This window comes from Gymnoscopelus braueri (assembly GCF_963280865.1).
Source record: "Gymnoscopelus braueri genome assembly, chromosome: 7".
Lineage (NCBI taxonomy): Eukaryota > Metazoa > Chordata > Actinopteri > Myctophiformes > Myctophidae > Gymnoscopelus > Gymnoscopelus braueri.
In genome coordinates, this window is record NC_137608.1 from 34,169,632 (window position 1) to 34,195,048 (window position 25,417).

At 41.3% G+C, this 25,417-nt stretch overlaps 1 protein-coding gene across 1 annotated transcript in view; it reads left to right on the top strand.

Moving 5' to 3' along the window:
- The window catches only part of zmat4a (zinc finger, matrin-type 4a), a gene marked incomplete at its 3' end in the record, with an annotated part of 111,145 nt that extends 90,708 nt beyond the window's left edge, over positions 1-20,437 (top strand). The window contains exons 5-6 of the mRNA XM_080432892.1: positions 4,136-4,357; positions 20,337-20,437. Coding sequence (XP_080289018.1) covers positions 4,136-4,357; positions 20,337-20,437 — 323 coding nt within the window. The remainder of the gene's footprint in view (positions 1-4,135; positions 4,358-20,336) is intronic.
- Positions 20,438-25,417: the final 4,980 nt, after the last annotated feature.

Below are 25,417 nucleotides of genomic sequence, written 5' to 3' on the forward strand. Positions count from 1 at the left end.
GTTAGCGCAATTCAGACATGGCTATAATGACTTTGTGGATGCTACTAAAAACACAAGTAGGGTTAGTGTAGCTTAATTATTTATCCTACATTTTTCTGATTATTGCAATTAAAAATACAATAGGATGCCCTCAGTGCTTGGCCCCTAACTAAATAATACATGTGAAAACCATTTAAAGACATTTAAAACTGCACAATGTTAGATATCAAATACCCGCTGGAACATTCCCTTTCATACTACACTAGTTCTGCAGTGTTGACTGTTGTTCCAGAGGTTAGAAGAAATAGCAGCTCGAGTGGGATCTTGGTTGCAATTTGAAAGCAAAAATGACTTTGCAGATAAAAGACATGAAACGCTGAAGTACATTGAGTACTACTAAATATTGTTCCTCTATCACCTGCACCCTATAATAATCAACAATAAAACCATTTAAAAAATAATCAATCCAATGGTTTTGTCATCTTTCTTGGTTAAATAAAGGTAAGAACACATGGGAAGATGTTTGTGCATGAATGAAAACAAACTTGTGATAACCATCTACTGTACATGGCATTTCTTAAGGCTGGGGAGAGAGAACAACTGTTCATTCAGAAGTTGGTTCAGCAAGCATGCAGTAAAAAGTGCAACTTTGACAACGGATGCATAGCCTATACCAGGGGTCTTCAACCTTTTCAGGCCAGGGACCCCCAAACTGATGGGGTGATGGAGCAGGGACCCCCTACCTCGTAGGGTAGGGGGTAGGCCACCACATATATAGGCTATCGTATATTTATGTATAAAATTGTGTTTTATATGTATAAACATGAACAAATTGTTGCCTGGAGCCTGCTCCTACCCACAGGTTGTCCCAGTAGGTGTGCAAAAGACCTTTTCTTTCTCTACAAAATATGTATAAACATACCATGTTATTGTGCATTCAATACTAAGCTATTCAAATATATTATGTTATGTTTAAAGACATATTGACATTTTTGGAAAAGAAATTAACAAAAAGTTTTTAAAAACTATTTTTTTTAATCAAACAATTTTGCGGACCCCCTGCAGTACCTCCACGGACCCCCTAGGGGTCGCGGACCCCCTGTTGAAGACCTGTACATGGCATTTCTTAAGGCTGGGGAGAGAGAACAACTGTTCATTCAGAAGTTGGTTCAGCAAGCATGCAGTAAAAAGTGCAACTTTGACAACGGATGCATAGCCTATACCAGGGGTCTTCAACCTTTTCAGGCCAGGGACCCCCAAACTGATGGGGTGATGGAGCAGGGACCCCCTACCTCGTAGGGTAGGGGGTAGGCCACCACATATATAGGCTATCGTATATTTATGTATAAAATTGTGTTTTATATGTATAAACATGAACAAATGGTTGCCTGGAGCCTGCTCCTACCCACAGGTTGTCCCAGTAGGTGTGCAAAAGACCTTTTCTTTCTCTACAAAATATGTATAAACATGCCATGTTATTGTGCATTCAATACTAAGCTATTCAAATATATCATGTTATGTTTAAAGACATATTGACATTTTTGGAAAAGAAATTAACAAAAAGTTTTTAAAAACTATTTTTTTTAATCAAACAATTTTGCGGACCCCCTGCAGTACCTCCACGGACCCCCTAGGGGTCGCGGACCCCCTGTTGAAGACCTCTGGCCTATACAGTATGTACTGTGCAAACCCTACTGTTCCAATGTCAATTTCTGAATCACTTAATGAGCTGCAGATATGCTTTGCTAGAAGATTAAAATGCTGACAGTTCACTTCGCCTACACTGCAACTCCCCAACATCATGTGCCGTTTACTGTACTAGTGCAGCTTGCTGAGAAATGTTGCCATGTTCAGTTGCACATAATGGGATGTGAAGTAAATGTGGACCGGTTCCTGACAGCGAGCGGACAAACTGGTTACAACATTTCGCGCGAAACTGTCCTGATATGTTGCATTGTCGCCTGTCATAACAAGGCTAGGGGAGCAAACCACTAATTATTATAACTAACTAATGAATATAACTAATGAGGAGAGGAATGTCTCCATTTCATCAATATACGGCGCACACACACACACACACACACACACACACACACAGACAGACAGACAGACAGACAGACAGACAGACAGACAGACAGACAGACAGACAGACAGACAGACAGACAGACAGACAGACACTTCATGTGCGAAAGGTAGCTATATTTACTTCCCGTTACTAGTCTGGCAGTCCCACGCTGGTCTGTTGTGCAATCAGAGGCTGACTAAAGACATAATGTGCACTCATACACACACAGCCTCCTTTAGATATTTCTCCCATACGCATGCACAAACACAGTATGCATAGACATGTCTTCCTTAAATATTAATAATAAAGAAAAGAAAAGAAAAGAAAAGAAAAGAAAAGAAAAAGAAAAGGGTTGACCCGATGAAGAGCCTTGGCTCGAAACGTTGTCAATAGCAGATGAGTGTGTGGGTTTATTCTTTTTCTTCATGTTACTTACTTTCCAACCCAGCACCTCAACCAAGTGATGTGCGTATTCTATTAGTTTTCCTTAAATATTAGACAGTTCCCCTTCCTTGAGTAAAAAAGAACCACCAGATGAGGGTCTCTCATTATACTGTTTGACTGTTTGGGTCGCACTATACTGTTTGACTGTTTGAACAATCCTGAAATGTAAATATGAAGTGTGTCAGGAGCAAAGTGAGCTAGAGAAGCGACGTGTTGTCAGTCCACTATGCAATTTGAACATCCAATTTCCTTCATATAATTTGTATTTACAAAGCTTCTGACTTGATATTTATATTCCAGGAACGGGCGCAAAGCAGCCTGCAGATCTCAACCAGTAAAAGTAGTGTGGCGTAGGAACAAACACGGCTGTGAAAACTCGCTTATTTAGAGACTAGAGAGACAGAGCTATCTAATATTTGAGGGGTGGAAGTCATTGCTGCACAATGGCACGTCAGGACATTCTGATTGAAACACATGCCTTTTGAATCACTTGTTCTTGCTCACGTCACTCTATGTTAACTCGTCAAGATGAGGTGTGGGCTGAGCACCTGAGTATCTATTACTGATTAACTTGATGGCTCAGTTTTTGTTGAGGGTGTGCGATGCTGTAATATGCTTTTTTGTGGGGATAAAGGCAGTATCCACGCATGAAGGGACAAGTTAACGGCCGTGAGACAAGCACTGTATGCTCGGCATTCCATTTTGACGCATAGACTTTAGGTTTTCTTCTCAGGTCATTAAATGGAGACACTGGCGTGTTATTCAGAAGGGGCTGTGCCTCCATATAAACATGACCAGATTTATTTTGCGGCTTTGTTGACCAAACCTGATCTGATGTTTCATGGCAGATGTTCTTCCTAGTCGAAAACATTCTTGTCATCATTATTTTGATAAATCCCATCGTATTTCGAAAGTTACCATGACAATTTATAAATATGAAAAGTTTCATAGCAAAATGAGGTAACCTGGAACGCATCTGTGTCACTTTAGATTATAGCAGATATACAAGCTCATAGCACGGCACCGAGTGCCGCGCTATGAGCTTGTAGATCTGCTATTTTTGAAAAATCTTGAAAACATATATATATATATTTTTAATAAACTGTCAGGATTTAGAAAACATTTTTAAGAATCGCCTCAGGTCTTAATAGACCAATTATTTGTTTACCAACATTGAGACTGAACACACAGGTGATTGTTTCATGCAATCAATTCCCAACATAAGGTGCGTTCGGAAAAACAGCAATGAGCGCAGTCAGCGCACTGGCCAATACAAACTAATAGGCGAGTGCGCTCCGGTGCGCAATTTCTGAACGCACCCTCGGTGCTGGACCTGCGCGCGCAATACTGGTTCTTATCGCTTGCAACCAGTGTGACATCGTCTATCAAGGGGTCTATAGTTTAAGTCCTTAAATCCTTAAAAAATTATACTGGGTCTGTATTTAAAAAATACATCAAATGGCTAAATGAAGGTAAAGGCTCCTCCTAATATATTATATTGTATCATGTTATTATATTATGTGTGGTTTGGAACACAACTCATTTATCTGTTTATCTTTACTTTAATGGCCCAATGTCCCCTTGCGGATCATTCTGTTTGATCTGGTCTTCTCTTGTGCCCACATAGTATCCTCTGTTATCTTTCAGAGGTGTCGCCCAGTCCTGTGAAAATCTCCCCGGAAACCACGCCCATGATCTCTCCGCGACAGCGCCGCGACTCGGACCGCTACTGCCAGCTATGCAATGCATGGTTTAACAATCCCGGCATGGCTCAGCAACACTACGACGGCAAGAAGCACAAGAAGAACGCTGCCAGAGCTGACCTTCTAGAGCAGCTGGGCAAAACCCTGGACATGGGTGAGATAAAAGGTAATCACTGAACAAAATGGTTGAGACCTTTGACCTTTGTCCTCCAATGTCTCCTTCTCAACGTTATAACTGTCTGACAAAAAATAAAGGAGGGTGTATAATTGTCCGCTCTTCTTTTGACCAAATAAAACATAAAGAAGAATCTAATCACAATTGCTCTGGCTGCTTCAACTTTAACTTCAACTTTTAAACTGTGTGCTAGTGTAGCTCCATTAGCGTTTTAGGGGTTGTTTACGTCCATTATATGGGTCACAGAGCAGAAATTAGGTTGATTATTAACTAGACCATAATGTGGTTAGACTCACCTATGTTACTGGACATGTGTGGTGTTAAACAACAGATGTGTGTTGAACAGGTCCGTCTTTTAGCATTTAGACCTGGGACACCTGTAAGTTGTTATACCTTTCAAGCCGGGAACAGCTCTGTGAGTAGTTGCTGCTATATACAGTATATATAGCAACATACATTTTGTAAATCTTTTTTAATTGAATTGTGAAGTTTTATTTTTTACTAACTATTATCATAGAGCAGGTGATGAACATTATATAAAACATGGCTACTTATAAAACAGTGGTATGCAACATTCTTCCTCAGGCAGCGTTTATACAGGTACTGTATATGCTGCCTGAGGAAGAGCGCTGAAATGTGTTGCGTACCTGTACAGTATGTATGCATATGTAGCCACCTACAATAAGTTTGTTGCCTGATCTATATACAGTAGGGTATTAATATTGATGTGCTTTTGTAGCACAGCTAAAGTTTTTGCTTTCTGCAGACAAGGAGTTTCCAATTTTGTGTATTTTGTATTAAAGTATATCCTGGGCCACATTGGAATCCCCAGTTTCTCACTTTATGTGAAAGAATTATTTTAATTACATTTTCAATATTTGCCTGATGAAGACCTAGAAGGTCGAAACGTTGCATAAATAAAAAGTTAGGTTTTTTTGGAGCTTGAGAACAGTGTGCGGACTTTCTTCTTCTTATCGAAGAAAAATTTTAACCATTTCAGGCCATGCATTGCCAAGCAGTTCTTCGTTCATCTTCTATGATAGTTGGTACAGTACATCAGTTACTGAAGATTATTTTGAATCCAGAGCTGATGGCAAATGTTGCAACTAATGCTATGAAATTATTTGCTCCAGTGTTTATGTCCATGTGCAGGTGTGGGGTACAGTACAGTATTATCTGATGGGTGTTAATTTGAGCCTGTGCACTGCTGAATGCCAACCCAAACTGTACTCAGCTTGACTGCCAGCTGAATGCCTAAGAGGCTGAGCATCTCTGAGTGGCCAGCCTCTGACTGTGAGAATGTCACAGGCTGTTAATTTTAGAGAGGAGGGTGCTGTGCTCCCTTATTGTTTCCTAGTCACAATAATGTCAATAACACTTACAGAATATTATTCCAGTGGGCAGATGTTCTTGGTGTAACAGCAGCAGCAGAAGAAGCCCTGAGGTGCTCTAAAGGGCAACAGTGCGTGAGAAAGACAGAATGGATTAGATAACTCCTTACAGCTGATTGGACACCGGACACTAATGTCAAGCCTGATTGTCTCTTTATTGGTTCTTCACGAGGGCTCAGGCAGGTTGGAGAGAATTTTGGTAGTTTCAGCCTGCGTAGTCCTACGTGTTGGCAGGGTTGCCAGATCTACTTATTATAATTTCCCCGCAAGATTTTATTTGAAAATAGCTGATCTACAAGCTCACAACGCGTCGCATCGCGACGCGTTGTGAGCTTGTAGATCTGCTATTTGAAAATAGCTGATGTATATGTTAAAGTGCTCATGTGGCCCATAGTCGGCTGGTTTTCCTAGACCTGATTGCTTGTTTCTCTCACAGAATCTGGCAACACTGCCTGTTGGTTACTGATTTGTGTGCATGAGTATCGTCTATGATTTCAGCATACAATTATTGATGCTTTCATCCTGACCATATTGTACCATGAGTGAATGGGTGAGAATCTCTGTTAAATACGCATTAATTCTCCCCTTAATTCTCATGATAGTCATGTCTTAGGTCTAATAACAGCTAATCTAAACATGGTGGTGTACTGCCATAAGCTGTACCTTCTGTTTTGTCCCATGGCATCTCGCTCGCATGCACACACACATGCAAACACACACACGCGCGCACACACATCATACTGTAGTAACCCAATTCCTTTCATTTAGTATTAGTAGTGATGTATTAGTTATTCATGACTTCGCTTGTCAACACTAGAGATGTGTCGACTTCAGTGTTATTGTTTGAGCGAGGTAAACACACGGTAGTACTTTGCACTGTATGTCAAAATGCAGAAGCATCTCTGCCTCACCTCTCGGGAGTAGATAGTTTCAAATAGCACACAATGTATTTTAGGCAGTTTAGTTGGCACAGAGAGACTGATAAACTGACATCAATCCATTGTGGAGGTGGAAATGTCAGCGTGCTAGCGGCATCATTCAGCATTTATGGCCTAATGAGCGCATGTCTCTGGCGATGATCAATTAATAATTAAGTAGCAAATCATCCTAAAAGGGAAAAACTAGCATTTGCTATCATGTGAATAAGGGAATGGAGCTATAGAAGGCACACAGCCAGGCTGGCAGTAGGGCAGGGCAGGAAGGGGATTGCTTAGTTCATAGGGACACAAGTAAGCTGGCAGGCCCATTCTTCATCATAAAAGATGCTACCTGAGGCATTAACACATTTACCCTATTCCATCTCTCTCTCTCCCTAACTTCTTTTTTTTCTCCAGAGGACAACCGTACCCTAGATAAAAATAGCATATAAAGGACTAGAAAGATTGCACTCTGTGGAGTGTATACCACCACCAATGCTATGTATTTTGTGTCTGCAGATAGGCACACAAAAGTGTCATGGTGGTATGTGAATCCGTTCTAATGTGTTTTGTGAGAAGCCACACCCACGCTTTGGGGAATCAATGTTAAAAGTTAGTCAGTTCTTCCTTGTCCCATGACTAACTTTTCCACAAAGTTGCGTGGTGTTGCAAGTTAAATGCCGCACCAACTGCCTTGGGCTAAACATGAACATTTGATCAGTTCTTCCCTCACCCAAGACCAAACTTTCAAAAAAGTGTTGTGCAAATCCTATCATACATTTTTGAGAAATCCTGAGAGAAACGGACAAATGGAATGGTGTGATAAAATAGTTCTACTCATGCCCCTTGAAGTATGTGCCTATTACAGATTAATTTCTCTTTCTTAACCAACAACACATTTTAAAATTATGCCTAACTTATAAATATCTAAAGATATAGTACATAGGTTGTCTGCAAGTTGTTAGACATTATCTATTTATTTTATTTGAGCAAATTAAGCTCTTCTCTCGACCAATTCCCATCAGGGGTCGCCACAGTGGATCATGTTTCCATCTGTTTCCGCATGTCCTCTCTCACCGCATCCATAAATGTCCTATTTGGCCTTCTTCTTCTCCTTGCTGTATTTCCTTTAATTTAAGCAAATTAAGCAATATGCTGTAATATTGGGTTGCACCAGTTAAACAAAATATAATAACATCTAAATTGTGCTGCTTTATAATAGCCCTCCAGTCATTAGGAGAGACATTACCCATTTTACCCAAGATTTTTGGCCTTTCCATATACAGTATGCCTAAAACCAGAACTCATTAAACAGTTTAGGCGGTAATTCTATGCAAGGATTAGAAAAGAAAAAACAACTGTGGTAAAATGTCTATTCTTGCCTATTTTTTAATTATTGAGGCTTATAATCTATATTTGATATTGATCACTCTATATGAGCGGCATTTCAGGAGTATTGGCATTAGTAAGTCTCTAAATATCATACTGTATATCACGATTGGATAGCCATCTACTCCTGTAACTTTGTTTTGAGTCTTGAAATGACACGGTCTAGCATTTCTTTCATTAACTCTCATGTCATTAATTAGATTTTTTATCAATCAGTAAATCTAGTGATTCTCAAAAACTAGTGATGGCTAAAGGTTCAGTGCTTTGGGCTGGGTGTACAACTCCAGTACCAGCTGGATGCTGTATTTTCTATAATTTATGACATGCTGCTGCTGGTATGGGGACCTTTAATTTCACGAATGGACCTTTCAGTTTGTTTTGTGTATTCTCCATGCCAATAAATCTTTAGCTCCCAGTCCATTCTCATGCTACCATTGTTTAGTGAATTTTGCATTCACCTCCATTTGGCTGTAATATTTGATTTAGCTTTTGTTTTATTGCATTTATTTGATTCAACAATTAGGGATTGTTGAGCTCTAGATGTTCTGTTTCTAAATATGTTAAATTTGTCCAGTAAATCCTTCCTTTTTCTTTATTGGAGACTATCCCTAATTACTGCTTTTGCAGTAAACCATAGTAGTCCTACATTTAGCCAGCGAAAAAAAGGTTTCTTCGCGAAGAAAGCGTCTCTTCAAAATGTGGGCGTTTTGCGGGACTTTTTGATGATTGATTCGCTATCGCTTCCCAAGTTCCCATGCTCTGGAGTTACAAGTTGCACATTTTGCTGAACAGGATAATAATAACAGCAACTTTGCATATCTCAGGTATATGTGAATATCTCAGGTATGTGTACTTGCATAGCTTTAGCATATAGACGTTAGCAAGTGATGCAATACTAGCGTGCTACCCTATAATCTGGTCACAGTGGCCGGCCACACACGATAGCGCCTGAACGGTGCACAGCTCGAGTCTGGGAGGTGCGGAAAAAACGCCTTCCGCGGAGGTCGAGGGGCCGCCCTATTTTCAGACTGTTACCACAGTCATAATTGACATTTGTATATCATTTGTTCCCTTTCTTCCCGTGACCTTAGGCACGGGTGCCAGAATTGGCACAGGGGAGGGTAGGTAATCACTGGCACACTGGCATAAGTGTGCCAGGATTTTACTTTTAGAATTAAATATTGTAATAAATGTAGTCAATTCAATTAAGTCCCCTCACATCTGTATGCAAATGACATCCTGCACATAATTCTACATTCATTCAAACTCTGAACTCTGACTGGGGAGGGAGATATGTGGTTTAATGCTCTGAGTCTAATGATCATTACAATGACCGGATGTGAAAGAAAATACTTCAAAAGAAGGAAAAATGTTATTTTGATGAGGTGTCATAATTAAAACTAATTACAAACATGGCACTTCATGTCAAAAAAGTTGCAGACCCCTGTTCTACTGTGTAGCACAGTAGTGCTTAACTCCATCTTTACGTCAGAGGAAACAGCCTTAATTTAGTATGTATAGCAACTATGCTTGCAGGGAACCCACATGTTCACCATTTTCTGCTGTGTCTTGTCTTTCTCGTGTCTTTGAGATGATTTATACCTAGTCCTCCTTCTTTGTATAGCCCCCATCATGATATTTTTAGATGAACTGCATGGTCACGCAACTTCTTTTTGCTGAGAGAAACCACAGAAACCCGTCTGGCAGCTCTCCCATTTATGCTGCCATTTTTCTCAGGTGCCAGACCCTGAAGTCCCGTGTGAACACAAATATGCGGACACAGCTGAGCTCCCATTCGGTGCATCCGACAGTTTGTCGACAGTTCTAATGCAGATAGCCTTAATGCACCATGACATTCCATTCAGATGCTAAGGTGTTAAGTGCTCTGGACTACTACAGTAAACACTTTTTTCCTCTGCCACGCTCCCTGTTTCCACTCTAGGGTGCCGGTACTGGCGCTCTCAGTTTCCTCTTTACCTGTGTTACCTATTCACTGGTGTGTCAATAGCGTGTCTGGTGACCGATGAGAGATGGTCACCAGGGCTAATTTCTTCGTGCCCTGCCTCATCCTCTTCCTCTGGCCCTCATGGACTGTGTGATTTTAAATAAATGTCTTGGGAACAGAATGAGTTACTGGATAGAATGAGATGAGTTCATACACCAGCATGTGAGTGCTCTTGACTGCATGCACCAGGTGCATAGTGCTCCTTTTGGGCTGGGAAACCTCGATGTCACTTGTTCCAGTTCCCACACTGATACCTAATGTTTAACAGTTTAAGCCTATAAATCTCAAACTTTAGAAGGCCATCATTTATTCTGCTTTCTAAGTGTGGATTCATCAGAGATGCGCTTAATTTCTAATCTGGTGTGCCTCTGTCTTTGCTTTTCAGCTTCCTTTTGTTTGTCTTTCCTTTTTAAGCAAAGTCAAATCTATTGGCCATTTGTTGACATGTTCCTATTTCTGAATAAGAGGGGTCGTCCTCGCTAAAAGCAGGTTAATTATTGATTCTCTGCCCTCATGGAATCGATTTAGATACACAATACATAGAAAGGGCAGTTGAGTGCCATTTCAATCCACTTTATGTCTCCATTCCATTCTCTTGCCTGACACCACTGTCCTGCACACCTTTCAACTTGTCTCATATGCCCAGCACGAGGGAAAATATGCAGCCTGCCTCCCATGATTGCCAGGTGATGAAATATTCAAAGGCTCCTATGGAGGAGGAGGTGCTACTGTTTGCCAGGAGCCTGTACTCCATTGTGTACACAACACACTGCAGCCACATTAAGTTGTCAAGTTGATGGTGAGAGAGCACGGAAAGTTTATTTGTATTGCACATCTCAACAAAGCAATTCAAAGTGCTTAATATAAAACATTAAGCATTAAGACATTGCAGATAATAATAATAATTAGTATTATTATAAATTACAATACAGAAGAAATGATAAAAACAACAGTTAAAGGCATTGGCCAACAGAAAGGTCTTTAGCTTTAGCTGTAGCAGACCTGCAATTTTCTGGGACATTGTTCCACATATGTGGTGCATAAAAACTGAACACGCAAAATAGTAAGAAAGGAATAGACAAAGAATGCAGGAGGTAGAAACAAGTAGAGATCGGCAGAGAGACAACATTGCAACCCACAGGCAGCAAAGCACTTAAACCCCTTTAGATTTAGTCTACTGAACCGGGGTTGGCTTTGTCCTTGGACTTCTGTTTTTATTTTGTTTTACCTCTACACCAAAACTCTTCGCCAAAAATAGTTGTAGAAATTATTTAGAACCAATAACCGACAACCGAATAATTGAGAAGCAAGTTTTTATTTTATTTTCTTACATATAAACAGATCGACAGGACAAAATTGTAATACATTTTTCATAATTGACTACATCGATTATCGATCGTCTGATTAACCACTTAACCCTGTATTATACAGTACTTCATTTTACTTTGCGGAAATGGCCTTTCTACAAGCTACGTACAAAGAATAACCGATCTACAAGCTCAAAACGCATTGTGATGCTACGCGTTGTGAGCTTGTAGAGCAGCTATTTTCACAAAAGTCTGAAATAATCGTGACATTGATTTAAAGTCATATCGCCCAGCTCTATTGCCCATACTGATAACAGAATACCTGATGCTCTGTACCTTGGTGTTTTTGTGATGGAGGTCCTTAAATGTTTCATAACTGCCTGTATTCTCCTGATAGTTCTTCTGATAGTAAGAATAGCCAGCTCTAAGTAGGCTTATGTAAAATGAATGGGCAGTATGTGTTTACATCGCTTGGACTTGTAAAAATGGAATGTACACCCCACACAAAGGACCCTATTTTACTCTAGTAGAACACACTGTATGCCTTTTAGAGATGCACCGATACAGGTTTTTTCAATTCCGATCCGATCCGATATATCAATTAGGATATTTTTCGATATCCGATATATATGCCGATATCCGAGCAAAACTTTAAATACAAAAAAAATGCATTACCTTTCAATTAAAGACATTTATTACTGAATATTTTAAAGTACAACAACAGTAGAAAAAAAACAAATACACTATGATCTATCACCAAAAGAAAATACCTACAAATAATAAATTAAAACAATGTGCATACTTAGCTGCTTCTTAAAATTGTATTAAACAAAACAAAAAAAAAAAAAATCCGATATATATATATTTTTTTCGATATCCGATACGTGAAATAAGTCATATCGGTATCGGTGCAACTATAATGCCTTTTACCGCATATAGTAGCCTACTATAAACGGAGTTCATGTATGGTCAACTAACAAAACTAGTTAACCGGGACTCCGGGAGACCCATAGCCTTAACCAGTGTATGAGTGTCAATTTTCAAATTCAATCCATTCACATACAAGGAATATAAGGCCACGGTATTATATTAGTGCTAGATTCTATTCATTCTTTAATCCTATCTATTTTTTCTTTTCCCCCCAATTTAGTCGTTATGCCAATTTATTCCCCCCCACCGGGAGGACGTACGTCCTACTCCCTCCCACCGAACACTCCTCGCAGACAGGTGCTGCCCCAGCCCGTAGGGGTACGTGCAGTGACAAATATCACTCTCCCTCAAACACAGCCAATAGACCGCCGAAGTCTGACGTCATTTACACATCCTTTGTTTGTCTACCTGGTTCGCAGTTTTCCACCCCCGTTCTGAATCCCATACACGTATTTAATATCGCGTCAAATAAGAACTGTGTTCCAAAAATAAACAAATGACCCCGGCGGGTTGACTCTTATGGATATGAAGCATCAACTGACGGTGAGAAAACGATAATGTTACTTCCGCCGAATTAGTTACATTTTCGCCAGAAACAGACTGTATCAAATATAAGTGACTAACTATCATAAACGATACAGAACCTCCTCCCTGACAATAACGCCGACACGCGGTGTTTATTTTTGGACCACAATTCTTATATGAGACGATTCTAAGATGACCCAATGTTATTCTCCATAGAGAAATTACTTCCGCAAACCTGGGGATGAACGAGTGACGTCAGGACTTCGGTGCTCTATTGTGTTTGTATATGTTACAGGGAAATTGGCATTCCAGGGAAATTGAAAAAGGAGCGCTTGTTTTTACCACCCACCCAGGCAATTCTGTAGAACCAACACTAGAGGGCAATGAATGCAAGCCAAACGCATGCACATGCGTGTGTGCATGTGTGCATGCGCACACATGCACACGCATGTGTGCGCACGCGTGTGTGCATGAGCACACATGCACACGCGTGTGTCGTCGTGGACACTGGATAGTAACCATAGACTGTAACCCATGAAAAGATCTATTCTCCCCCTATCGGTTCACAACTCGGACGGCGCTGATTCGACTAGCAGGGCGCGCCTCCTCGGCCTCAAGCTCTGCTGAGTCGGCGCGCCTCCGTCATGGACAATAACTATTATTACGTGTGCGTGTGAACGTGTGTTCAGCGTTCCCCTAGCGTAGCTTCCTGGTTGCTATGTGGGGGGGAACAACAAAAGCCAGGTCGGCCTCGTATCAAAGCCCCGCTTCGCGCCTCCTCCTCCTCGCGCCGCCTCGTATCAAAGCCCCGACTCACGCCTCCTCCTCCTCCTCGCGAGCCTCGCGTAAAAAAACATGTCTCGAAAAGCCGCGCCTAAAATCGAGCGCTCCTCTTTCAATTTCCCTGGAATGCCAATTTCTCTGTGACATATACATGGATGGATGGATGTGAATAATTATTTACATTCATCTTTATCATCCTGACTAATGTAGCAAGCTAGCGCTGCCTGGTAAGGTAGATATCAGTGTACTAGTGATTATTTGTTGCAAACCTGTTAACTGCAATTGAAAATTTATGTTTTGCAGTTAATGGTTTTATTTAGCCTATTTAAATCACGGTATAGTCCCAAGTGTTTGACTGGTACAACTCTGGGGAGTTCAGTCACACAGTGACAAACACACAATTCAGTGTGTGTGTGTGTGTGTGTGTGTGTGTGTGTGTGTGTGTGTGTGTGTGTGTGTGTGTGTGTGTGTGTGTGTGTGTGTGTGTGTGTGGGGGTGTGTGTGTGTGTGTGTGTGTGTGTGTGTGTGTGTGTGTGTGTGTGTGTGTGTGTGTGTGTGTGTGTGTGTGTGTGTGTTGACCGTTCAGTCCTGCCCATTCTCTCTCACTATTGACTGCACATTAAAATGTCAGCGGCAGGAGGGGTCAGAGTTTAATTTGGGTGAACTTTGAGGGGAGCAGCAGACATTGCCAGGGAGCAGTTAGAGGTTTGGTGCCCAGGAGATGAACTGGCATCTCTGCAGCTATAACAGTCCACACTCCATAATATGTTCCATACTGGACTTGAACCGGCCTCTCAACGCCCCTACAAAGTCCCTATAAACTGAGCTCGTGTCACCCCAAACTATGTGCTGAAGCACTTTTGCCAAGAATTGCTACAGTCTCTACAAGAAACGATATTATTTTACTCCAAAGTAACTTTTGGATCTTCTAGTACATGACGATAAGCTGCAGTCATATTTCTGAATTGTTCACTCCACTTTTTAAAATTTCCATTTTCCCTTGAACATTTTCCATTTAATGATGATGTTGATTGAGATTTATGTTCATTTTGTTTTTATGCTGTTCTGAATAATTCTGAAACAGATTAAATGGAGTGTAGTGTCGACTTAACCTTAACGTATACTATACAGATCAAATTCAAGCAAATTTAAAGTAAATTATTGGTGGATATTGTTATATCACACATATAGGACCATTCACCACACTGTTAAAATATTAAATATTTAATTTTAACCCATTCCTGTCATTAGAAATAACTTTATATTATATGATATCTTTTGCTAAATTCCATCGACTTAATGAGACTGTGGAATGATTACATGCCATGTACCATGTTGCAAATAACCAGTTAAACTGATATTCAATCACCTCTTTTTCTCTCCTACCCCGTCCCAAGGAACATGAATACTCTAAACAGAGGAATTAGCAACACATAGGCATCACCATTATGTGACATGAACTGGCAGTTACTGGCTGCAGTACAAACCAACCTTTGCCAATGCAAAAAGTAACCAAGTTTGTCTCACATCACTCTTGTCAATAACATTTCTTTTTAATCTACATAATGTGGTCACATAAGGGCCAATCAGATGTGGTTGTTAGTGATCATGGCTCACTCCACACTGACAGGCTTGGCTGTGGTCGAAATTTGGCAGTCAGCCCAACACATTATGTATTTCCGGGTGCAATGCAGCAGTTAATTGAAGAGACATATTCTGAGAGATGTAATTTGCCATATCATGCTGTATCTCTATTTTTCTTTTTCCTTTTTCTCTCTCTCCATCTCCACCTCTTTATATTCTTGTTGCTACTTCCTGGGGTCCCTTGCAATCACAATTCACAAGCCGTTTATCTTGCTACTATGCCATCTTCACCACTCACCCTGACCTTAAAATAGATCTATTACTGTCTTAATAGCCGGCTCAGACTTGCAAATTACACAGAGCTGATCAAGCTCTTCTCCGTGAGGCCATGAGGAAGGGAGGGCTTTCTGTCCCCGGTACACTGACTCATCTGGTAAGTGGCACAAATTCAAGACATTAGATTTGATGACAGAAGGAAGCGCCATACATTTCAAGCTGTTGTCAAGGCTCTCTTTGCTATACGCTGCGTCATCTGGTAAATTATGTTATTTGAAGAATGTCAACCTAGACATTCCTTTCAAAGCATTGTCACTTATCTGATATTCCATTGTTTCACACATGTGTCCAGAGACGGCCATACTATCTGTGGTTACATGCTAGCTGTTCCTGTTTTATCACTTTGAAGGGGAAATATGTTTTATTTTGTGAAAACCATTCACTGACTTGCGGCCCTGAGCCATCATACAATTGGTCCTGTAGGGTCCCAAAGCTAGCATAATATGCTCTTTCAGCCTGGGCACTACATTACAGTCAGGGAAGCGTATAGGGGAATAAGTAAAAAATGAAAAGTCTGAAAAGGGCAGATGGCCCCTGATTAATCTAGCATGAACCATGGACCCAAACCACCTTCACTATGCTCATAAACAAACCACTCGATCATGACGCTACCTTCCCTTTGTTGTTCCCTCCTAAAGGCTGAGGCAATAAGTCTCAATTAATTGAGACAACCAGAGATTTGGCCACAGATACGGTACCCAGCGAATTTACTAAATCGAGCCACCTCAATAAGAGACTGCAGTTGCTGGCTTATTGGAGAGCGAACAGGCCAGCATATATCTAAATAGCAGATGCCATGTTCTATTAATTTGCTATTTCTTTCGAAGACCATAAGGCACCAATAGTGTGGGCAAGTGGACAAATTATAGGCTGAAGGAGGAATTGCAGACAGCATTTTACATTTGCTTCTCAACCTGTTTCTATTTTCTCTGTTTGGGAAAGCTTGAATTTAATCCAAATAAATGAGACCACGGACAACATTTTCCCACTCCCCGAACCGGTTACGCTCTTCCTGGGCTGAAGGACCAAGCTCACGTTAACCAAAACAAATGACTATCCCACGACACACCGGGGAGGCGTCAGAAAGCACAGGAAATGGTGGTGATGGAGGAGAGCTTTATGGAGGCCTGGCAGGTGCCCGGCATTACATCGTTCATGCAGGGTGGTGCCAAGGCAGCGGGGGGGGGGGGAGTGCTGCAGGTGGCTGGCAGTGATGGATGCGGGGGTCCGTCACACAATCTTTCACCTTTTCAAAAAGTGTTTGAGAAGCGAGTTGTCAAAAGGGCCACCACAGAGCACACCCCTGGTGCTTGCCGCAGCACTTTAACCCCTTAAGACCGGGAAAGCATCTTGTCATTTTGACCATTATCTTATACTTTGGCTATTCAAAAATATACAAGCTCATAGCGCGGCACCGAGTGTGCTTGTAGATCTGCTATTTTTTGAAAAATCATGAAAATTTGTGGAAATCTTTGAATATATATTTTTCAAAGCAAACATTTGTAACTCAAATTGGGACCCCCCATCTCAAGATATGTTGTTCCAAGGACCCCTCAGAAGCAAGGATTTGAGTTAAAAATATTTGCTATATATTCAATGATTTGCACACATTTTCACGATTTTTCTAAAATAGCAGATCTACAAGCTCATAGCGCGGCACTCGGTGCCGCGCTTTGAGCTTGTATATCTGCTATTTTTTAATAGCCAAATAAATCAAAAAATTACACAGATTCTTTCCCGTTCTTAATGGGTTAATGTCAGTTTGCGAGCCTGTCAGGGGGATGCTCGCACAAAATTGAAATTCCAGCCCCGGTAGTGGCCGTCTTGACAGCACGGTTATGGCTACAGCCAATCAACAGATGGAGGGAATGAAAGTGAGTTGCTTGTCTCGCCCACGGGGATATCACCCTTCATCACAACGGTGGAAAACAGCTGACACCCACATCTCAGAAGTAAAGCTGTTAGCAAATAACACATTTTCAACATCATTTGGCGCTATACTTTTTTTGTCAGCCCCCGTCTGGATATAATGGCGTGAGGATCTGGACTTTTTAAATTGCAGTGCTTGATACCGTAGTGCTTCAATATGAACGGAATGATCATTAATAACAGAGATTTGACTCAAGGATGTTGGCAGATGTGAAAATTTGTGATTCAGTGGAGGAGAGCGAGACATTTATTTTGTCTTGGCCTTTTGCTCGAAGGCATGTTTCTGGGGAGGCTTAACTCAATTGTGAGAGCAAGGTAAATGTGAGGGCCATTTTTCATGCCACTGGGTCATTAATAATACATGGCAGCAATTACACAGACCACTTTAACTGCAGCGGCATTTACATTTTAGACGTTTAACTGATGCCCTTTTCAATAGAAATTCACAATAAGCAAGCAGATAAAAGGTCAAGTGCTTTGCTCAAGGACAGTGCTCAGGACATGTGGCTGTTGATGGATACGTTCACTGTTGTGAACGTATGAAGCCTTTGACAATTTACTTATGGAATTGTCTCTATTCTCACAAGGCTACTATACCTTTCCATGCAACAGGGCTTTTAATGAGTGCTATTGACGTGTTTCACGTGTTTTACCGCAATGGCGCAACGTGCCAATGACGTGTTTGACGTGTTTTTTAAAAGAAAAAAAACCCAAGATACCATTATCTGAAGATTTGCTGCTCCATTCACTCCTTGTTTAACTTATTACTGAAAAAGGCTGTATCTCGGCTCCTAAGCTTTTTTACTATGAACTTTGGGCCCAGACATGCTATTTTCAACATCAGACAATAAATGTCAACAAGGTCGCTCGTTGACATTTGTGAAACCACACAGTGTAACCCTCAGTGATTAGCACCCATCAGGGGATCGATTATACTGGAGATACAAATTCTGTGACTACTTGAAAATCTAAGATAAATTGAAAAATCTCTGGCACTGGGACTCACTTAGCCAGAAATAATTCTGGCACTCAATGAGTTAACATCTGCTACCACAGAGGAAATTAAATGAAAAAAAAATGCTTGCCACTCCTACTTGTCAGCCAAATACACCAAACATGGAGACTGAGCCTCAATGATGATTGAGAAAAAAGTACAAAGGATTGCACGGTACACAAAACTATATACAAGAGCCACACAAACCAAGTTGATGACAGATCAACTCATCAACCTCATCAACTATACCAAAACTCCAGACATCCACAACTAAATTAGTTTGAAAGAAAATGTGGCAATAGCTATGGATTTCATATGCAGCATCACAAATAACCAAATATTAAGCTTGTCTGAACATTTATGAGTGATGAAAAGTAAACTGATTATATTTTCTGCATAAGGAAACCATATCTTTATGGCTGTGTTCATTGTCATTTCCATGTCATCATTTGCTATTTGTCATATCTGTTCTGTGCCATTTTAGTTTACAAAGCCTAAAAGGAAAATATAGAACAAACTGTCATTTTGTCATTGGCATTGAACATGTTCCAATGTTCAATGCCATACAAATGAAGAGAAGTCGCACAGCTCGTTGCCACAATGCAACAAAAGTTATTTTAATAGGAAACCAATGTTTCGACCTTGGTCTTCTTCAGGGAAGACCTGGTCTTCTTCAGGGAATATCCAATATGCAATGTTCAATGCCAAAAACACATTTAAAGTGATACTAGGTAACCTTTTCAATAAAACTAAAGTTAAATTGTATATCTTTTGTGAGTGGCAAAAGTTTCACAACACCCACTCCATGAATTTCACCCCCGGAAGCCTTTTATTTATATATTTTCTATTGAACGGTGTCGGGGGGACTTTCCCGGGAAAATGACGTCATCTTAACAAAAAGGAACCTCACGCTGATTTTAAGAGAATGTAGGATTGGAAGATCGAAAACGAACAGAAAAAGAAAGCACAGCTCATGGTAACTAATGCTCCACTGGCTAAGAGAAACGATCCGCAGATAGTATAAAACAATTAAAAGAACGCTTTTTGAAACGCTTCCGGCTTCCGGTGAAAACAAATGGAATTCTGGGTAATCGAGGACTACGGAAATTGTATGCAGTGACGGTAGTGACCAGCAGAGGTTGCTAAAAATCGTTATTTGTGAATCTGCATTGTACAACTTTAAATCATTAATCACAATTAATTGTATGACAATTAATCATCAACTAAAAGTTCTTGGTCAAGACAGTTGTACAAACTGCTGGATCGATCAGCGCCAAATTTCTTGTGCATGCTACCAGTAGTAGGCTAATCACACATTTTATATATTTTTTTTACATTTCGAGTCATACAGTACGTCATAGATGACTGACGTCTCCATCTTTGACTGGCCACATGAAGTCCGAGATGAGATCCACACAGGAGCTACGCGGTTATTAGACACCCATCTTCTTAAGGATAACTGTGCATTGTGGTCTATAGTGGCGAGTGAATTCTTAACCCAACAAGGGCTACACTGTGTATAGCCCTTTTAAGTCTCATGGGCATAAAAGGGACAAGGACAGACAGATACAGATATCTCCATATATGGGCATGAAAGGGACACAGAGACACGCGGGTACTCTGTGAAACTGAGTGCCCGCATAACCGGGCGAGGCAAGGTCAGGGAAAGGCACCTGGAACTGGTGGCCAACCCAAGGCCATGGCTAGGTCAGAGATGACCAGAGCATGTAAAATGTAGTTTGATGATTTGATATAGTCTAAGTGGAGAGCATACTTTATGCATACTGTATGCTGACTGTGTTCAAACATTTGTCATTTATGTCTGAAACATGTACATTTATTGTCTTCCTATTTGTCCTATTTGTCTTTTTTAATTCCAGGTCTGAAACGAAGCTACACCTGTGAAGTCTGCAGCGTCACACTGAACTCGGTGGCACAGTATCACGCACACCTGCAGGGCTCCAAGCACCAAAACAAGTGAGCTGCTTTCTAGCTGCCATGCTCCTAAGCAGCAGCAGTTCATTTCATCTTGGTATTTTGGATGTAGAGTGTTAGAATGAATGCAAAGTGCATTAGCACAACGACTTCCGTTTTCTTTCCTTTCATCACTGCCCTTGAATTTACCCGGCTCTCAAGTTGGGGGAGGGGGGATACAGTACTGTACATTGAACGATGCACAAAGTTAGGATTTTTATCCCGTTCAATGCGGGAACGCGTCCGTGTCATTTTAGATTTCTTATACAAGCTACGAGCTTGTCTCTATTTAGCTCTAAAATCTGCATTTTTTTTTAAATCGTGAACATTTGAGCAAATCTTTGAATATATATATATTTTTTAAGCGAACATTTGTAAAATATTTTGTACCGGGGACCCCCCCCCGAAGTAAATATTTGAGTTACAAATGTACACTTTTTTTGCACAAATGTTCACGATTTTTCAAAAACAGCAGATCTGCAAGCTCGTAGCATTGTAGATCTGCTATTTTTGAGCAGCCAAAGTATAAAATAATGGTTATATCTCAAATCTAAAATGACACAGATACATTCCCGGATTGAATGGGTTAAAGAAAGCGTTGCTTCTCCAGGACAGACACATGCAGGGCAGCTCAGCTGGCATCTTCAGGCACCTTTTCCCATTTAAGTTGAGCTTTATTGAAGCAATTAGTGGAAAACTAGTCTAATTGAGTCATTTCCCCTACTTCTTTCTCACTGCTACTAATTGGTGGCTGCTGTGCCTGCAGGAGCCAATCTCTAGAAGTAAACAAACTTATAGACATAACAAACAGCCAGACAGGAGCAAAAAAAAGAAAGAGATACAAGAAATGGGCACTGATATCCAAGCATGCATGTTTTAAAAATAGTTTGTGTACGCCCCAAACAATTCTCAGGGATAAAAGACTATTTATTTACACGCACGGCATAAAAACGACATCTCAGATAACAATCCAGAACCTAACCGTGCTTACAGAAACTATCAAGATGAATATTTTCAGTAACTATGTCAAGTTGATTTAGAGAGAGAATCACCAACAACGAGGGTCTCACACGCCACACAATGGTTACGAGATACTATCCATGTAACGGAAACGTCTGCATACCTGTGCATATGCACGCATGCTGTATACAGTACGTACAAATGTCACACTGTACAAGCACATGATACTTATATTACACTTATAGATGTGTCTCTATTACACATTCATGGCTATGCACATATCCTGATACACTCATGTATCGCACATTATTTTCACAAATTAAGGTTATGCTAAACTTGCCTTAGTCCACACTACAACATTTAACACAAATATGCTAATATTTTCTATTAATTTGACCCAGTTTCCTGAGCCTTGATCGTTTGAGCCAACCTCGATGCAGTTGAGAGAGAGAGAGGGCAGTGCCTGTGAAAGGTGTGTTGGTTTAGCCAGACCTCAGCCAGTATAGGTGTGAATTGATGGGGCTTTCATGGTGCGTATATGCTGGATGTAATTCCTCCTGTTGGGCTGTCTCTCTGTCTGCACATAACCGCCAGGGATGCTGGTGCGGGGAGACGTGATGCGCCGCCTAACAGCTCGATGCTTTAGACACAGTCGGCTGCACTGCCTCAACAGCAGCACTAGTGACCCCCAATCCCCCCCTCCCCCATACAACATAAACAATGCTGCTCCTTCCCCCAGCTTACCACAAGCTCTCCCTGGCAGGGCTGATTGAAACGCATGGATTAAAGTTCTCAGTCACTACGAACTGATTTCAGTCATTTGGATTCCATACAAGGCAGCATGTCTTCCATGGAAGCACGCCGAAAATAGCCACTCTACAAGCTCACGTGTCGTGCTGCGACACGTTGTGAGCTTGTAGATCAGCTATAGTGCCATAATATTGTGCCAAACTTGACGGGGAAAGTAAATCCATACTCCATCCAGTCCCTTGCGGTGTCACACTAAACACAGTATGTTCCTCACAGTATGAATGCGTCTCTCACACAGCACTCAACCGATCCTCTTGCTGCATTCTTTGTCCTTCACCTTTGTTACTGTTCTGGGTTACTGAACAGTTGTTCTTTACTCACTTGCATCCTCTGACTGTCTTCCTCTTGCTACTGTAAGGGCCACCCCCACCCCCTAGTCATGACAGCCATATGCATGCCAATAGAGTGATTGGATCGATGTGTAACATCATATACATTAACCAACAGGGAGATCGGATCTCTGACCTTAACAATAAAGGGTCGCTTTGACAAGTTGGCATGAGAATAAAAATAGGGTCACATACATGTGCATGTAAATCAGAAGGCAATGTCTAGATTTTATAACTTTTCCTTGCTAAGCTGAACTGAGCGAGGCCAAATATAATTTTAGTGCTTTTCCACGGCACCATGGTTCTGAGAACGGTTAATAGCCTTTCCAATTGCATTTGCACTTGCGCACAGATTGCCGTGGAAAAGTTTAAACCATACCCATTTCTGGATTTTCAGCAATGTTTCCTAACCATGCTAACATTATTATTGATGCCACTGTAGTTTTTTGAAGGGATGTCTTACTACTCATGATTCCAGGTCCATTGCAGAAGAAACACAAATGATAACCGTTGACACAACGCTGTCACAGAACAGAGCAGAGTGTCTGGCATGGCACAGATTAGTTTGGCCTCAGCATGGCTGTGGAAATTGGAAAATAGCCTTTTGACTCACGAGGGGGAAGAAATGACCCGTCCCTGACAAGAGTACTAATGAGAAGTGTGATCAATACTCCTCTAACAAGCCAGCTGCAATGTTCCATAACGGCTCACTCAGTTAACCCTAACAGCAATACTGCTGTCATCTAAGGAGACTACCATAATGGACACTGTCATTTGATTTATCAACCCTATTTAGCTCTCTACCATATATATTTCCAGTCTTTTTTTAAAGATGTATTTTTGGGTTTTTATGCCTTTATGGATAGGACAGTTGGCTGACAGGAAATGGGGAGAGAGAGATGGGGAGTGTCATGCAGCAAAGGCCGTCAGGATCGGGACTCGAACCTGTGACGCGCTGTCAGGCTATATTGCGCCTATAGGTACCTGGACGGCTACGCCAGCGGTCCAGGCCCAAGTCTTTAACCACAGGTTCCGTTTTTCCCCCCCGTAAAGCTGGTGCTCATACTGTAACTTTCCTGTCTAAAGCAGCTTCTCTTACTTGTTCTGTGTGTTGGAGCATTTTCAGGGTGTTTGTCTGCTGTGACAAAAATAGCACAGAGTCCCTCTGTGGTCCCCAGTCAGGGAGTGAGGAGAGTAAGGGCTCTATGCTGAGTCCAGCCGAGATGCCAGGGGGAGACGGGGGAGGCTGGTGTGACTGGTCAGTGTTAACTAAGGCGAAACAGAGGAAGAATCTATTTGACCTCCAGATCAGAAAGTAATACTCTAGCTCTCTCCCCTCTTTAACACAAGGACAGAGACAAATCACTATGGGATAGGAAGCATTTACCAGCCAATTTAGGGATTTGTACTGTTGTTTCAAGCTGTTATGACCTCTGTGGTTGCGTGACCACAAAATGCATTCACAGGATGGCTCTCTCTCAAGTTCCTTTCATTCATTTTAAATATGATTTGGACCTGGGAATACTGCCAGAACGGCCAGGGATTATATTTTCGACGCTGTTCGTGTATGTGTGTGTCTGTCTGAGCAGATAATCTCGGGCAACGCTGGACCGATTGGCCTGAAACTTCACACGTACACTCCCAGTTGGCCAAGCAAAACCTATTTTTTTTCCAAATCAGCATCATGGTGGCATTATAACGGGCTACTTCACATTTTTGCCTATAACTCTTGAACCCTAGGTTTTACTGTACAGTCAAAAATGTTCCCTGTATTCCTTGGATCATAACGCAACTTGCCATGTAGACCACGACCATTTCTGGCAGCAATTTCCACCATTTTGTTTTCTTCTAAACACACTTTTTAGCTACAGTACTACTACTCCTACAGATTTTATCCAAAACTCACAAAAATCACATTCTCTGTGAAGTCATGTGATCAAGATGTATCATTCAGATTCTTCATATTCCATTCTGATTTGCTACGAGTGGTTTCCAAATTTTGTGGGAGGGACCCGTTTCGTCGGTTAAGTCAAAAAGACGTCATTACAGTGCCATCATCCATCCCAGGATATACAATATAATTAATCAACAATGCAGGTATTCAATTTAAACGCCTATAGACATCATATACATGAACACAGCGCCTCTGTCCCACTCCTCCCGCCCAACGCTCCCTGCTGACAGATGCCGCCCCAGCCCGTAGGAGTGCGTGCAGTGACAAATATCAGCCTCCTCGCCCGGCTTCCCTCCCCCGAACACGGGACAATTGTGTTCGATAGGCACTCGACAAAGCCGGACGCACTGGTGGATTCGAACCTCGGGTGGCACAGAGGGAAAGTACCTGCCCACTACTGCGTGGGCAGGTACTTTACCCTCTGTGCCACCCGAGCGCCCTGGTGCTTGGAATCCCAAGTACTACTTTTCATTCATTGTTTTCATTATAAGCCGTCTAATTAGACATGGTAGAACAGAAAACCGCAGTCCCTGTCCTCTGGATAAGAATTGAGGTCCAACACACTTTCACATTGTAGTATACAGTCATATGTTAAATGGATGGTCTTTCCCCATACTGGGATTATGAGAAAAAACACATCCTAGTCTGCACGGCATGATGATTTAGAGTTGATTTCAAAAACATGTTCATGCATAGAAAAGCTTTTTTTTTTGGTTCGTCATTCAGTCTGTCTGAAAGATAAATTATATTCTACATTTTTTACTCAGAGAACCGACTACTGGCCATGGTTTTAATTTGGTGCCATCAATCATTTCTGAAAGGTTTGTCACTTAAATAAAGTGGTAGATTGCAACTCTTAGAATAGGCTAGTCTCTCACACACTGTGCAGAGAGACCCATTAGCTGAATCCTCATTCTTTGCACCAGGCTGAGAA